The sequence below is a fragment of the Gopherus evgoodei genome, chromosome 1 (assembly GCF_007399415.2).
Source record: "Gopherus evgoodei ecotype Sinaloan lineage chromosome 1, rGopEvg1_v1.p, whole genome shotgun sequence".
Lineage (NCBI taxonomy): Eukaryota > Metazoa > Chordata > Testudines > Testudinidae > Gopherus > Gopherus evgoodei.
In genome coordinates, this window is record NC_044322.1 from 27,142,410 (window position 1) to 27,158,588 (window position 16,179).

The window sequence follows — 16,179 nt, forward strand, 5'->3', positions numbered from 1 at the left end:
TTCAAAGTTGTTTCAAATTTCAAAATTGTGTTATAAATATTATGGTTTTGTGTTTTTTTAATTTTCATATTATTGTCATTATTTCCGTTTGTTTTGTGCAGTTTGATACAAACAGGAGACTCATTGATCTAGAAAAGAAGATAACATGTTTCAGTCATTACTAACTCTGACTGACAACTGTACTGATCAGTATCAGCAGCTGCCCTTTATAATATGAACAATAAAATAAAAAACTAATAGATTATTTCAACTGTTATATGATGACCTCACAATAGTAGTGCATAATATGTGTTATTGCTTATGTGCTATTAAAGTTTAAAATAATATAAAATAAAAAAAATCTAAGCAAAATTTCAACATTTTATGAAATAATACTTTTCCAAAATGACAAAAATTTACAGGATGTTTGTTCTGCAAAATATTTTGAAATCATTCAGAGTCTAACAGAAGAACATTTAAAATGTTAACATTTTCCATGAATCAGAAATAGTGAATTTCAATCCGGTCTCTTCATCACAGGGCACTGAAGCTTCACTCAAAAATTTAGTGGGGGAAGTAAAATATGCCTAATTCAATTTCAGTTGCTGGGAGAAATGTAGGGAGGCAAAATGTAGTTACCCGAAACTGGGTTATGACCTGGATACTGGAGAAACTATATGGGAAAGAATATTAAAAATAAACAAGCTATATAGCAGATTTGCTTATAGAGCCATGAGAGCGGATTCTCCTCCCCACTTATACCAATGTATTGTACACGATATGCTTTGGATGACACATTAACAACCCTCTATAGGCTGCAGATTAGACACAAGGCAGCCTCTTCACCTTTATTTCTCTTTTTCTATGCATGAAAGTCTTTTATCAGTGAAGGAAATCAATAAACAGGAAATGGTAAAAAGAAACAAAAGAGCTATTAAATGTCTGTTATAAATAGTACACTGCTAATACTTTTCCACTTACACCATATCCATGCATGGTAAGGAGCAATAAACAGTGTTAAAGTAATGTAAAAATCTTTGCAGTAGAAATGGCTTTATTTTTCAAGACCTTCCTATCATAGATTAAGAAGTGAAAATAAGGCACTGTCAGCATTGTAAAAAGAAATAAAGTGTAAATCACATTAGTAGCAAAATTAAATAACTTCCCTTTCCATCCAACTAAAATGTTATGTTATATTGACAGATCTGGGAAATTTTAGTGGCCGGACAAGAAGTGCAGTCTCTGTACGAGAAGGTCAAGGAGTTGTTCTGATGTGCTCTCCTCCACTTCATTCACCAGGTACAGTAGGCTGCATTTTGTATTGATACTGCTCCGTTTTATGGTCTTCTCATTATTATCGAACGCATTTGACTGAAATTTTAAAGATGAAATATGCACAGTTCTGCTGACAGTTCTTGGAGTACCAAAGGAGTAATTAAAGATCATGTACTGTAAATGCCAGTGAGTAGGCAGGGTTTCTGGGATAAGACTGTCTTATTCCCACTATTACTGTTGACTATAACAACAATAATCTCCATACCGCCAATGAGTAATATGCTGCCTTCGGGTCACAGAAGGTGATTTCTTTTAGAGTTTAAAAGACTTCAAAAATTTGTTCCAGTGAGGAGATACAGTTGTTGAATACAAATTGAATTTTGTTTTGACTAGTACAGCCATGATTTTGGTTGCATTCCCTTGCTGCATAGCTTTGTTTCCAGCACAACAGCATCATTGCTAGAAGTCAGAAATAATCATAAATCCCAAGAAACAGGTCCATCTGAAACTTTCCAAACAAAAGCGTAGAAATTCCAGTGTGGTTATGTTTTTCCTTCTCAAACTCATTCTCCTGCAGAGGGTGTGTGGATGGGTAAATATTTGTTATAGAAAGTCTGATATTTTCACACTGAATATTCAGATGTAATTCCTAGAGATACTTTAGATAATTCAATAACTTTCTTGTCCATAGACACTGTAGAATAGTTCTTTTCCTACTTGAACTTGAGTTCCATGTTTAGAGGAGATTTGCTTCTGTGTTCATATAGCCATCCTGAGAGAGGTTATACTCTGTAGAAAGAAGAGGAGAGGTTATACCGAAGGGAGGACAATCCTGTTTAATTTGGTAGAACAAGGTCTTGGTTAGGTGGGGTGGGGAGGTTTTTTTTTGTTTTTTGTTTTGTGGTGTTTTTTTCTTTTGTTGGAGGGGCTGCAGGTGGGGTTGGATTCCATGGCACTGTGGGCTGATTTCCAACTATCTGTCCTACACCCCTCCAAAAACTCACTGCTCTTTTCTGGGCCCATTCTCCCAGTTGCTCATATCCTTTGATGGTCTCTTCTAATCTAGGACACCATAGTATCTAAGCAATTAGCTCCTTTTCATTCAATGCTATTGCACAGTACTGAGGCATCACTAGTACATTCAGTGAGGAGAAGGAGATAGGCAGAAGTGGGGCAATTCCGGCACATAGACAGGTACTGGGTCTGGCTTCACAATACAGGCAGAGATTGAAAGGACAGAGGGAGTTGGTCATTGCTGCATTCATAAGCCACCCTATTCTTTACCATCTATCATTTCACAAAACAGCTCACCTTCCTATATGCTACCCAAATGCATGCCCATCATGTTTTCCCACGAATTCCTTCAGCTATGCCTGTCCAAATCTTCTGAAGGGTAAGAGAGTGGCACAGATGTTAAGAGCTACTCCTGAGGGCATTCTGCACCCCAAAAAAATAAAAAAATCTGTGCACAATATTTTAAAATTCAGAAAAATTCTGCAAGTTGTATTTATTAATAAATAAATGCAGAGGCTCCAGCATGGCAGTGGGGTGCACAGGCCATTGGCTGTATGAAGGTAGGAGATCACCCTGCAGCCTCTCCTCCCACCACCCTCAGGACATTGACTCAGTGATGAGGCTGCCTCTGACACTAACACAGTACAAGTCCTGGGCCTGCCCCAGAAACACCCTGGGGCCATGCCCCTTTGCGCCAGGTGCACCAGATGTGGGGCAGGCAGGATCAATCAGGCAGGATACAAGTGTGGAGGGCCTCAGTGTGGAGGGATCCAGATGTGGGGTGAGAGGATTTTGTGAGAGACAATCTGGGTGCAGACTGCTCATGTGGGGGTCTAGATGTGGGGATCTGGATGCACAGAGTCTTGTGGGGGGGGTTCCAGATGCAGGGGTAATGGGACTCTGCAGGAGCTTCTAAGTGAAAGTAGTTGGGGCTCAGCAGAGGGGTCTGGCTATGGGGGTCTCTGCAGGGGGATCTGGGTGCTGGGGGAGTGTGACTTGGTGGGGTGGGGGTCTGGGTGCAGCTAGTTCAGGGTCCGTGGATGTGGGGGATCAGGGTGGTGCAAGAGGGTGAGACTCATCAGAGTGCAGGGAGCTCAATGGGGGGTGGTCTGGGTACAGGGGTGCAGGTCCAGAGGCAGGGGGGCTGAGTGCAGGGGGTAACCAGATGCAAGGGTTGATGTTCAATGGGATGGGGTTCAGATATAGAGAGTGGAGTGTGTGTGTGGATGTATGGAATGAAGCTTGGTGGGGGTGTCTGGGTATAGTAGGTCCAGATGCATGGGAGTCAGGTGTATGGGGAGCAGATCCCCCAAACAGTGACTGCTCCCTCCCACAGCTGAGGAGCAATGGGGGCAGGAAGCAGGGCAGGATGCTGAGCTTCCTGCAGCAGGGGTAGGTTTCTAGGTTTGGGTCTGACACAGTCCCATCCACTCTTTGCAGAGGAAGAGAAAGTTCCATCTTTCCTGCCTCCTGCCCAGCTGGGACTAGCAGCTGATCTTGGCTCAGGAAAGAGACACTGGCTGGGGTGTCCCCAACCCTGCAGTGGTTTACCCCTCTGCTAGCTGCTCTGGATGCCTGAAACAATGCACCTGCGCAGTTAGGGAGTGACTGTTCTTGAAGCTTCCCTTTGCTTCCCTGTCAGAAAGTCATTTTTCTATGGGGAAGCAAAGAAATCTGGGGGACATGAATTCTGTGCGTGTACAGTGGCACAGAATACCCGCAGGAGTAAAGAGTATAAATAATGCAGCAGAATCTTTATCATGGTGATGATGTGCAAGATGGTAAGAACCCAGCTGACCCATCAGGTCCAGCATGAGTTTGCAAGACTGGCCATTAGAAAAGAGCAAGTTTTTACTTGCAGTGGGAACAAATTTGATATTGAAATCAGTGTGAGACAATCAATAAGGAACTCAATGATGCCAGTGTTACAAAGTCCCTTTTCAGAGCATAACTACATTTTAAAGCTTTGTAGATAAGAGGGTCAAAAATGTTGATATTGGGAGTCTCTTTTTTTGCATGCCCATCTTTAGGTATATTAGGTCTGATTCTGAGAGGTATTGGGCATCTGAAACTCCTATTGTCTTCTGTGGTAGTCTTTAGAGGAGAGAAATTTTGTTCACTGAAAATTACTTTGGAGACAGACCTGTAGGTGAATAACTGGTCACATTGCTATTTAAGTGGCCCATTAGCTGAGGCACCTATACCCAAGGCTGCTATTTAAAGTGTATCTAGAATGTGTGAATATCCCAGATGAGATGATCATGAGTTATATTTTATTTTACTTAGGTTACATATGTCTACACTGTAGCTGGGAGCTAGCTGTCTGAGCACACACCTACCCAGACCACCTGGATATATACTCATGCTTCCCATGCAACCCCTGGCTACACTGCTGTTTCAGTGCTCTAGCTTGAGCGGAGCTAGTTCAGATCTATTCACCAGCACTGGGAAACTTGCTCCCAGCTGCAATGTAGACATACTATTATTTCTTGGTAGATGAACAACATGGGCTTAACTGTGAAGTCCTTATTCACATTGGTGATCACTGACTCTCACAAATAGTCCCACTGAAGTCATTCCTCCTGGACATCTCCCTCAACAAACTCCAGCTCTTATCCCAGGACAAAGGTCTGAGGTGGAATGTCAAATCTAATCAGTCCCCACAGCCTCTTAAGCAATACCTCCAACAACAAGGTCCTAGTCTTCCATTCTTAAATTAGTGGGACTACTCGCTTGAGTAACTGCTCACCAGCATGAATAAGGATTGCACAGTTGGGATCTTCAAAGCCAGTGATGGTATCGTAGTGGCAGGGCACAAATGACTTTGTGAAGAACAGGGATAAGAGAAATACTGGTTTATGAATTAACTTGTTTTCACATATGAGATAAAGTAAGTGTGATTAAATAACACACACTTGATTCACACAGAATACCAGTTCCTTCAAACAAGTCTGAGCAACTGTACAAGGTACCAGTCAGTAGGGAATACTTTTATCAACTGGTTGGAGATTGGCAAGCAAGACTGCTGAACAATTGATAAAAATACTACACAGATTTCTTTTCAGAGGGCTTTGCAATATAATCACAGAGTAGTTTTCATATACATATAGGTCTGTTTTGTGGTTATTAATGTATTTTTGCTTTGATGTGTTATCCAGGGATGATGATAATGATTAAAAAACCCCAAAGAAACAAAAATAAAGAAAATGAAATGTGTTTTTAAATAAATCATTTGATTAGTTGTACAGTTTCTTGTTCCAAATCATTTCCATATGAAAAGAGCACAAAATACCCATCTAAAATAAATTTACCAACTGTAGCACCAGAAACCTATGTGGGACGTTGAGCAAAGTCAGAAGGGAGGAGAATGAAGCTGAACTTTGACTTGCATTAAGAAGTCCATTTTTCTGGTATTAATTTCTTTCACAGGAGATCACTGAATGGCAAAATTAAACAAGCCTCTCTCAGGATATCAGGATAGGAAAGAGTTTTTTTCTGTAGTGGTACCTTCCCCATATTGAAATGGAAAAAAAATATCAGGAAACTGATTTTGGATACATACATTCCTTCTGAAGATAAAAATCTACTGATGGACTCTTTTTTGGCCATCATTCCCAGGATAATACTTACCACTTTTTTCAAAAGTCTCCCTACACCATTTCATATCCCTCCACAGCAGCTTTGACAATTAACTCGAAATAGTCAATTGCTCCCTCACCTGGTGGGGCCATCCTGCCTAGATAAACTAATTCCTCTCCCTCCATGTGCCCTCCTATGTTAACTCTCCCTGATAGATGCTCATCGATTTCAGCCTCCTCAAATGACAGCCTTTGTTCAGTGAATCTATTTTAAGAGGCCTTTCCTGCATTTTTTCTATGGACAATAGTATAGTTCTTTATTGTGACTTTCTAAAGCATGTAAATATGGGTCTTTATTCAGTCATTTAATCTTGTTAATTACAAGGTTCACTATAGTGAGATTAAAAATGAATGGAAGATTTTATCCTTATTTACATTTTTCCCCACAGAATTAATGCTTTCAGTTGGCCCTTTTAATGCTTTTATTCAAAGCTTTTAGTATCTACTTAATAGAGAATGAGTATTCTCATTGTTCAAATTAGAGCAGTGTTTACGTAGTACATTCTGTGAGCATGGAAAGCAGATGCATGCTTCTTCCTGCCTCAAAGGGACATTACTGTCTGCAAAGGATGCTGCTTTTACAGTCTTTCAACATAACAGCTGTACAGATGTTAAATTGTAACTTTTATATCTTTTCTAAAGGATAAATCTAGTTTTGCCCTATTTGGAAACAGTGCCATAAACTGCATCTTTTTATGCTTTTCTTTTAATATTACAAAAGCAGTAGTTTCTATGGGAAATGTTTCACAGATGATTAATGCCAGTCATAGTACTTCCCATGCATCTTTTGGATGTCTGCATAGAGTGTTTTGCTAACCTGGCAAGTCATTAAAAGGAAATGAGAACCTTTTTATCTTAAGGGCTGGGAGTTTTAGCTTGAGTTTTTGTATGTACTAAATGGCTACCCCTGCCCCTACCTCATATAAATTACAAAAATTCACTTCAAACATTATAAGAAAATTGCACTCACCTGCTCTGTATTCAGAACTTTTAAAATTCACAGAAAATAACTTCTTTGAACAGCTCAGACTCCGCAAAATGGATTTGAAAGTAAAGTTTGCATTAAAGCTCAAACTACTGAGTGAAGATTGGCCAGAGCTGGAACGTCAAATCCAGCTGTGCTGTACTTTGGGGAGCTTTCATACCCAGTTATGAGCTTCTTGGAACAGGCCTGTCTCTCTGCAGTGCTGGAACACTGAAACACAATCTTTAGTACTTACATAGTCCCCATTATAATAGTATTTGACCCCTTTGTAATCTCTTTATTCTTTTAATATCCCTTTCGAGGTAGCAAAGTAGTATTATCCCCAGTTTATGGATGGGGAACTGAGGCACAGAGAGGTTAACTAACTTGCTCAAGATCACACACAAAGTCCACAGCTGAGTAAAGAATTGAACGTGGGTCTCCTGAGTCCAAGTCTCTATCTTTATCTATAATCTAACTAGCTCTGGACTTCACCACTCCAGACCAATACTATTTCTGAGCTTGCTTGCTGAATATTGATTGTATTATGACATAGGTATGTGATCCTACTATATGAGATGGTAATTTTGTTTCCAGTACCTTCGTGCTATTATATTGCTTTAATACTGGATGATAATTGTACTATGAAGACCTTATAGACTAGATCTTGCATCTAGGAGAGAACAACAGCACATAGACAAATTCATGAGTCTTTCCTCATCCATGCAAAGGAGGTGGCTCCACTCCTGGATTGGTTATCTGCCAAGCTGAAGGGCCCAGTCTGCCCTATGTGGATGTGTTGGGCAAGAGCACTGAGTGAATTTGCTCATCCGCCTTTTGATGGCATTTCCTCCATCAAGGGTTCTGCTACCCTCTTCAGGTGCTCATCAGCCCGAAGCCATTGGCACTTCCTGAGGTTTCTGGGTTAATTGCCGCCCAGCACTCAGCATTGACCAGTACAGGTTATACCGCTTATGATCACAATGGTAGCAGATTTTCAATTCAGACCTGACCATAGGATCTCTCTCTAGCACACACAAAACCGGGAGGGCCCTGAACCGCAGGGCTCTCCGGGGAACTGCAGCAGGGAAAGGAGCAGAATGTGGGGCCACCAGACTGCCCCACTGCAACAGCTCCTCCAGCACAACTGCTGTACCGCCCCTAGCCCTGCCCTCCCACAAGCCCTGTCCTCCAGCGGGGCTAGCTGCTGTTCAGACAGAGGAGACCCTGCATGAAAGGGCTGGGGTGGTATAGCTGCACCACAGGAGCTGTGGGCACATGTTCTGCTCTTTTCACTGCTGCGGTTCCGAAGTCTCCAGCGCAGAGGGAGGAAGACAGACCCCCCCCAGGTAAGGGGGTGTGATCATGGGGCGGGGACCCCCAGGCTCGGGGCAGGGTGGGGAGGAGTCATGTGGAGGGCAATGTGAAGAGGTCACATGGCATACCGATAAGAAATGGATTCCATTTGCACCACTGAGTAGAAGCATCTCTGAAATAACCACTAACATCCTCATCTTCAATCTGAACAGGGCCTGAGGTGACTGTTGATCACATCAGACCTTCGCTCACTAGTGATGTTTGCTTGTTCCCATATGGGCTTCTGTTAATGGAAGCATTCAGAGTCTTTATTGTAGCATCACTTCTTTTGGCACCCTGGAGGGTGCAATCCAATTTGTGTTCTTTATCTGGGCTCCGGCTTGATGTTTCAGCCTAGGCTCCTCACTGTGGAATCAACTAACAGGATTAGTTGCATCATCTTTCCTTCTGTTGCATCCCTTTCATTGCTCAATTCATGATCAGTAATTTTGCTGTTGTTCTCCCTTGGGCATTTATTTGTGTTTTCCTCCTCAGTCTCGCAAAGGCAGTGTGTGTGTTTGTGGTTGTCAAATTTAAATTATTTGGGTTTCTAGAATTTTCTGTAGTATACAGCTGTGGCAAATTAGGATTATTCAGGGAACTGATCTAGATACACCCAATTTGTTAAAGCAGCAAAGAGTCCTGTGGCACCTTATAGACTAACAGACGTATTAGAGCATGAGCTTTCGTGGGTGAATGCCCACTTCATCAGATGCATGTAGTGGAAATTTCCAGGGGCAAGTATATATATGCAAGCAAGAAGCAGGCTAGAGATAACGAGGTTAGTTCAGTCAGTGAGGATGAGGCCCTGTTCTAGCAGTTGAGGTGTGAAAACCAAGGGAGGAGAAACTGGTTTTGAAGTTGGCAAGCCATTCACAGTCTTTGTTTAATCCTGAGCTGATGGTGTCAAATTTGCAGATGAACTGAAGCTCGGCAGTGTTTGCTTACTATATTTTAATTATGTTTTAATTATAAGAATATGCCCAGACTCCTAAGCAATATTTGAAGGAGATAAATATAAATAAATGATTTTTTTCATTTTCACTTTCTTCATAGATAATTTTGAAAGTTTAAAATAAACACTATAAGCTAAGAAAACAAGGAAGTTAAATTAATGAAAACAAGTACGCAATTGATCCACGTTCAGTAAAGTCTCTAACTTGTAATTTACTGTATTCTACAAAACTTTTCCAGGACTTAGCACTGTTCATTGTTGTTTCATCATCACCACCACCCTACAATTCTTACATCAAGAAATTAAAAAAAAAAGCTGTAACAAGCACCAAAAGTTTAGTGGCCTTAGATCTGGTGGATCACTCATTGGAACTACTTTTCCCCTCAGGAAGCATGGAATCTAGAGAGGGAAAACTGGCTGACCTTGCTCAATTAAACCAGCACATGATGCTGGGTGCCTGGGCAGCAATGACAGGTTTCTGCTTTAGGGACATATGCTACTGTGTCACACTCTTACTAATGTCAGCAAGTATTACACTAGCTGCCAGTTCAGGGGAATCAAATTATACGTGAAAAGACTAAGGGAAAGAGGGATAAAGCAAGACAGATTAATTAATTTAAAAAATGCAATGAAAAATTTTGCTCCCAAACTCATGTGTTATTGCCTTTCAGGCATCTACCATATGTGTCTATGGGTACGTCTACACTACGGGATTATTCCGATTTTCCATAAACCAGTTTTATAAAACAGATTGTATAAAGTCGAGTGCACGCGGCCACACTAAGCACATTAATTCGGCGGCGTGCGTCCATGGTCCGAGGCTAGCGTTGATTTCCGGAGCGTTGCACTGTGGGTAGCTATTCCATAGCTATCCCATAGTTCCCACAGTCTCCCTCGCCCCTTAGAATTGTGGGTTGAGATCCCAGTGGCTGATGGGGCAAAAATCATTGTCGCGGGTGGTTCTGGGTAAATGTCGTCAGTCATTCCTTCTTCTGGGAAAGCAACAGCAGAAAATCATTTTGCGCCCTTTTTCCCTGGATTGTCCTGGCAGACGCCATAGCATGGCAACCATGGAGCCCGTTCAGCTTTTTTTTTTACAGTCACCGTATATGTACTGGATGCCGCGGACAGAGGCAATACTCCAGCATTACACAGCAGCATTCATTTGCTTTTGCATGATAGCAGAGACGGTTACCAGTCATTCTGTACCGTCTGCTGCCAGTGTAATTTGGCAATGAGATGATGGTTATCTGTCCTTCTGTGCTGTCTGCTGCTATCATGGGCGCCGCTGGCTGAGATCGGCCGGGGGCGCAAAGGCAAAACTGGGAATGACTCCCCGAGTCAATCCCTCCTTTATGGTTTCTAAAAATAGAGTCAGTCCTGCCTAGAATATGGGGCAAATGTACTAGAGAAGCAGTGTATCAGAGAGTACAGCTGCTCCGTGTCAGATCCCGCAAAAATGATGAGCTACATGCCATTCATGGGGGGTGCCTCTGCAACAACCCCACCTGTTGCTTCCCTTCTCCCCCAACCTTCCTGGGCTACCGTGGCAGTGTCCCCCCCATTTGTGTCATGAAGTAATGAAGAATGCAGGAATAAGAAACACTGAGTGTTTAGTGACATAAAATGAGGGGGAGGCAGCCTCCCGGTGCTATGATAGTCCAGGCAGGACATTAAACGGTGCGGGGGAGAGGAGCCCAGCATCCCGCTGCTATGATAGTCCAGGCAGTACGGAATCTTTTCTTTTCACATGAAAGGGAGGGGGCTGATTGAAGCTCAGCCCCCAGTTGCTATGATGAAGACGGTTACCAGCCGTTCTGTACCATCTACTGGGAATGACTGGGAGTCATTCCTGTTTTTACCCAGCCGCCCCGGCCGACCTCACCTGAGGCAAGCCAGGAGCGCTCATGGGCTGATGGTGATGACGGATATCAGTCATATTGTACCGTCTGCCACCAGGGAGGGGAGAGGAGCAGATACTTCTCTTCACTGCTGCAGCATAGCGTCTACCAGCAGCATTCAGTAGACATAGGGTGACATTGAAAGAAGTCAAGAAACGATTTCTTTCCCTTTTCTTTCACGTGGGGGGGGGAGGGAGTAAATTGACGAGCTATTCCCTGAACCATGCCGGACAATGTGTTTGACCCTACAGGCATTGGGAGCTCAGCCAAGAATGCAAATACTTTTCAGAGACTGCTGGGACTGTGGGATAGCTGGAGTCCTGAGTATCCCCTCACTCCCTCCATGAGCATCCGTTTGAATCTCTGGCTTCCCGTTACGCTTGTCACACAGCACTGTGTAGCCTGTAGATCTTTTTTTCAAGCGCTTTGGCATTTTGTCTTCTGTAATGGAGCTCTGATAGAACAGATTGGTTTCCCCATACAGTGATCAGATTCAGTATCTCCCGTACGGTCCATGCTGGAGCTCTTTTTGTATTTGGGACTGCATTGCCACCCGTGCTGATCAGAGCTCCACGCTGGGCAAACAGGAAATGAAAATCAAAATTTCGTGGGGCTTTTCCTGTTTATCTGGCCACTGCATCCGAGCTGAGATTGCTGTCCAGAGTGGTCACAGTGGTGCACTATAGGATACCACCCGGAGGCCAATACCATCGATTTGCGACCACACTAACCCTAATCCGATATGGTAATACCGATTTTAGCACTACTCCTCTCCTTGGGGAGGAGTACAGAAACCGATATAAAGAGCCCTTTATATCGATATAAATGGCCTCATAGTGTGGACGGGTACAGCATTAAATCGGTTTAACGCTGCTAAAATCGGTTTAAACGTGTAGTGTTGACCAGGCCTATTTGTCTGGATTCTGCCAAAGGGGACAGTAATGATGGGAAGTTTCCATAATGGGAAAACTCTTTTTCCCTAGGGACAAATTACTAACCTGTTACTAAAATGTCCTAGGATTATGGTGTTTTGTAAATTAGATATAACCAGCAGAAACTCTTCAACCCAATAATTAAACTACACAGAATGATCCTGCCGGATTTAAATTGAATTCTATATTCATTTCATCACATTTATTCCTGTAACAAGTACTATAAGAGTAAAGTTGCCAGTCTAAGTTGGTAACCGGTCAATAATGTTGTGAAACTTTTCATGTTACTAGCTATTTGACATTTTAAAATGTTTCCAGCCTTGATTCAATAGTGGGAATATATGCATTACATAATAGTTAAGTGATGTAAGAATTTTTATAAAAGGAACAAATTGACCCAAGCTCCATATTCTTATTGCTAGCTATCTGTTACCATTCAGCTCTGTTGCTGTGCTAAAATGGCAGGTGGAACAATATAATCTCAAAAACATGTCAGTTAAAGATTTTTCAGTTTAACGGTCCATGGAATGGGAAAAAAATAATTAATCCTAGACAGTCTCTCTATGCACACTATGGAAAAGTATGAGAGGAGAGAGAGAGTAAATCAATATAGCTAAGGAGAAGAAGCCACAAATATAATGCTGATAAGATAGCTGGAACAAGAGAAGTGTAAGATAAGGTGAGGGGGAGGTGATAAATTATTTATTTTTAATACTTCAGAGTCTAGTTCTTTCTCTGCATGTTTCTCTACCCTTGTGGAATAGTGTTATAGGATTTAACAGGAATGATGGCAGTAGGGTTCTTTAGAAATGTAATATAATTGACAACCAACCTCAACCTCACAGTAATTAACTGATTTCTTTCTAGGGGTATTGTTGCATAGCGGGTATTAAGGAGAGATGTGGTGGTGGTAGGAAGCTTGACCTAGTGGATATGACTCTACTGAGGCACTTTTTGAAGGCACTCAGGAGACTGTGTTCAATTCCCAGCTCAGCTATGGACTTCTTGGACAAGATCCCCAAATAATGAGGTTAATAATTACATACTTCCCAGGCATGTTATAAGGATAAAAGCCACAGTGCTGGATAGGCTGTAGATCTCTAGACATTGATCGTGTAGCCTTTTCAGATCAGTTCAGAGGTGGGTAGGGGTTGGGTATGCTTTTATTTTTTAAAAAAATCTATTTAAATTCCTTAAATGCCAGCCTTTCATTAGTTCAGCCAGGGCTGCCTTGTACAATACAATAGTAACTGAGCCAAGCCTGATAGGATGGAGATTGTGAGGATTTAACAATAAATGATTTAAAGACGATTGCTGGGATTGAACAAAGAGAGAGAGAGATTGAATTTGTGATAGAGGTGTAACTCAGCATGGCTGGGGTGAAGCTGGATAGCTATGCCTTTTAATATTCAGATTCAAGTCTGAAGGATTACGTCCAGACTGCACTACTGACGATAAAAGATGTTTTCCATGGCAATAACAAAGAGCAGTGGGTGTTACCCACCTCCTTTTGGTCACCATGCCAGTGTAGATAGTTTTTGACAATGCAACAATTAATAATATTCATGATGCAGATAATTTTCTTGCCCGTTTTCATCTTCTATGTTCTCATGTTATGTTCCAACTTAGTTAAAAAATAATGTTAGAGAACTTCATTAGCAAGCTAATAAAATTCCTGTTGTGGTGCTGCTGTTATCTTACAGCAAAGAAAATTTCATTGGTTTATCAGTTGTATTAAACTATCATTTTGATGGGATTATTTTTCTTTTGCCATTATAATTAGAGCTTAGACTGTGAAGAAATGGGGTAGGAGAATGGAGTAACGTGAAAGGAAGGAGGTGGTGAACTAGCAATAATGGGCTAGTCCTGCTGCAGCCAGGTGAGAAGGTTGAGAACCCCTGGACTAGCACACACACTCTATCCAAGTGTATAAGCAAACTAGGGTTGGTGCATGTGTGTGTAAATCAAGATAGACAGGACTATCCTAATTTGAACACACGTGGGGAAATTTGAAAAATATATTAATATTATTTATTATATTGTAACACTTAAAGATTCAAGCTGATTGTTTGTTTGTTTTAGGTGCTTATAAGGCCCCAGTTACCATAAACCTTCCAATATCCATGAGAGGTGAAGAAGTCCTGTAACCACATTTTGCAGATGGCACACTGAGGCACAGAGACTAAGGCCAACATTTTTAAAATTGACAAGTAATATTAGGTGAAGCTAGGTGAGAACCAGATTTTCTGTTTTGTGGGAAATTCAGAAATTTCATTTTTTTATTCCAAAACTGAACAATAACAAACAATTTCAAAATTTCTCATAAAACAAAATTCCAAAAACTATTAATTTGGGGTGGTTCAAAACATTTTGCCCCCAATTTTGACTTTTTTACCCTTTTTAATGTTTTTATATAAAATAGTGAATTTCATTTTGAAAAATCATTTTGAGACCAAAATTGGACATTTTTATTCTGACAATAATGGGATGTTTTGACATTTAAGAAAAACACTTCACTGTTTTATAGGTGTTTTTTTCCCCAAATTGAAATTTTATCAGAAATATATCTTGATAAAAACAAATTCTGAACAGTTCTAATTTTAGGTGCCTCAGTTTTGTGGTTCCCAATTTGAGACTCCATTAAGCTACCTGATTTTTAGAAAGTGTCAAGCACCCACCATCTAAAAAAATCACAGATCACTTTTGAAAATCTTGGCTTAAGTGAGTCACTCAAGGTCACATTGTAAATCTTTGGCAGAGGGAATTGAACCCAAGTCTCTTGTGCTCCACACACACATAATAGGTCATACTCTCAGCCCTGGACAGTTTACAGTCCAAGTGCAGGTGGGAAGAAAACTGTTATCACTGTTTTACAATACTATATAGAGATTAAGAGACTGTCCAAAAGTCACTCAAGAAGTCTTCAGCAGCGCCAAGTGTTGAACGTGATCACATCTCCAGAGAGCCAGTATAGTGACTTCACCACAAGCCCATCCTTCATCTCTAAAATGAGTTTGGCCTTGAAAATCTGAATCAATGTTCTCAAGGCTACACAAGTGCTCAATCCAAGAGGGAGCAGAATGGCTTATGGTTAGCATTACATTAATATCAATGTTTCTTTTAGGAAAAAAAAGAGAGAGAGAGAGTTGGCAAAGCATCTCTTTTTTTCTGTGTGAAATATATACAGTGCGACACGTCAGGTGACACTTTGACTGCGTTACTAAAGGGTTGAATGGACAGAGTATAATCATGAGAAAGTGCCCTAGGCGGAAAGTAAGACAACAGAACTCTATGTATTATCTCTAAATAACCGTTATGTGACAAGTGAAAGATGGAAGGAAGCGTTTCACTGGGTTTCCAGTAGCTCAGCACAGTGTACATTGATAACAGGGACTGGGCTGTATATTATGTATATGTAAAATCAGATAAAGGCTGGTTTTGCACAGTCAAACACTGCTGGTGATGTTACTGATTGCATATGGCTGAACAGCAATATTGGCATTGTGAGGCAGATTACTAACTTTTGATAAGTATCTTCCTTCCCACCCCACTAGGTCTTTAAAATGTCTTTAGTAACTGTTATAAAGAGCTACTGACATTTTTTTGGAAACTCAAAGGCTGTCTTTTGGAGCCCTAAAATTTACTTTCATGTTATTGTCCAGTGCATATGTTCACATATGACTGTCTTCAAAAGGAAGTGGTGGAAGCCTCATTGTTTGAATTATTCAAAACTGGGAAAAACCACCACACAGGAATTGGACAAGATGATCTAATAGCCCTTTTCCATTCTGAACAGCTGTGGATTTTCCTGGTTATAAGCATTACCGCTGTGCGTAGTGGTTTATAGTCCTATTTTTGCTTCAGGATTCGGGGATCAGATTTATAATGGGAATATAAATGTGGGCTAGGGAGACTACTCACAACATCCCGCCATCCTACTTGTACATCCATACAGCTCCACGAGGAGTGGAAGGCCTTATACTTTTGGTGATTATAGAAACAAGGGAAATGGAAACACATTCTAGGGCACCTAGTGGATTAGGCTCCATGTTCAGTCACTGGCTTGCAATGTGATCCTCAGCAAATCACTTCCTTCTGTGTTCCTCAATTTCCCCATTTGATACTGATCCACTCTGAGATCTAAAGATGAAAAATTCTGTAGAAG

The 16,179-nt window shown here is 41.3% G+C and overlaps 1 protein-coding gene across 5 annotated transcripts in view; it reads left to right on the top strand.

Annotated features, from left to right (window-relative positions):
• The window catches only part of CNTN5 (contactin 5), a 1,021,024-nt gene that overhangs the window by 725,035 nt on the left and 279,810 nt on the right, over positions 1-16,179 (top strand). For all 5 annotated transcript variants that reach the window (XM_030560071.1, XM_030560062.1, XM_030560093.1 and 2 more), the window contains one exon: positions 1,183-1,278. In XM_030560071.1, the coding sequence (XP_030415931.1) occupies positions 1,183-1,278 (96 nt within the window). The remainder of the gene's footprint in view (positions 1-1,182; positions 1,279-16,179) is intronic.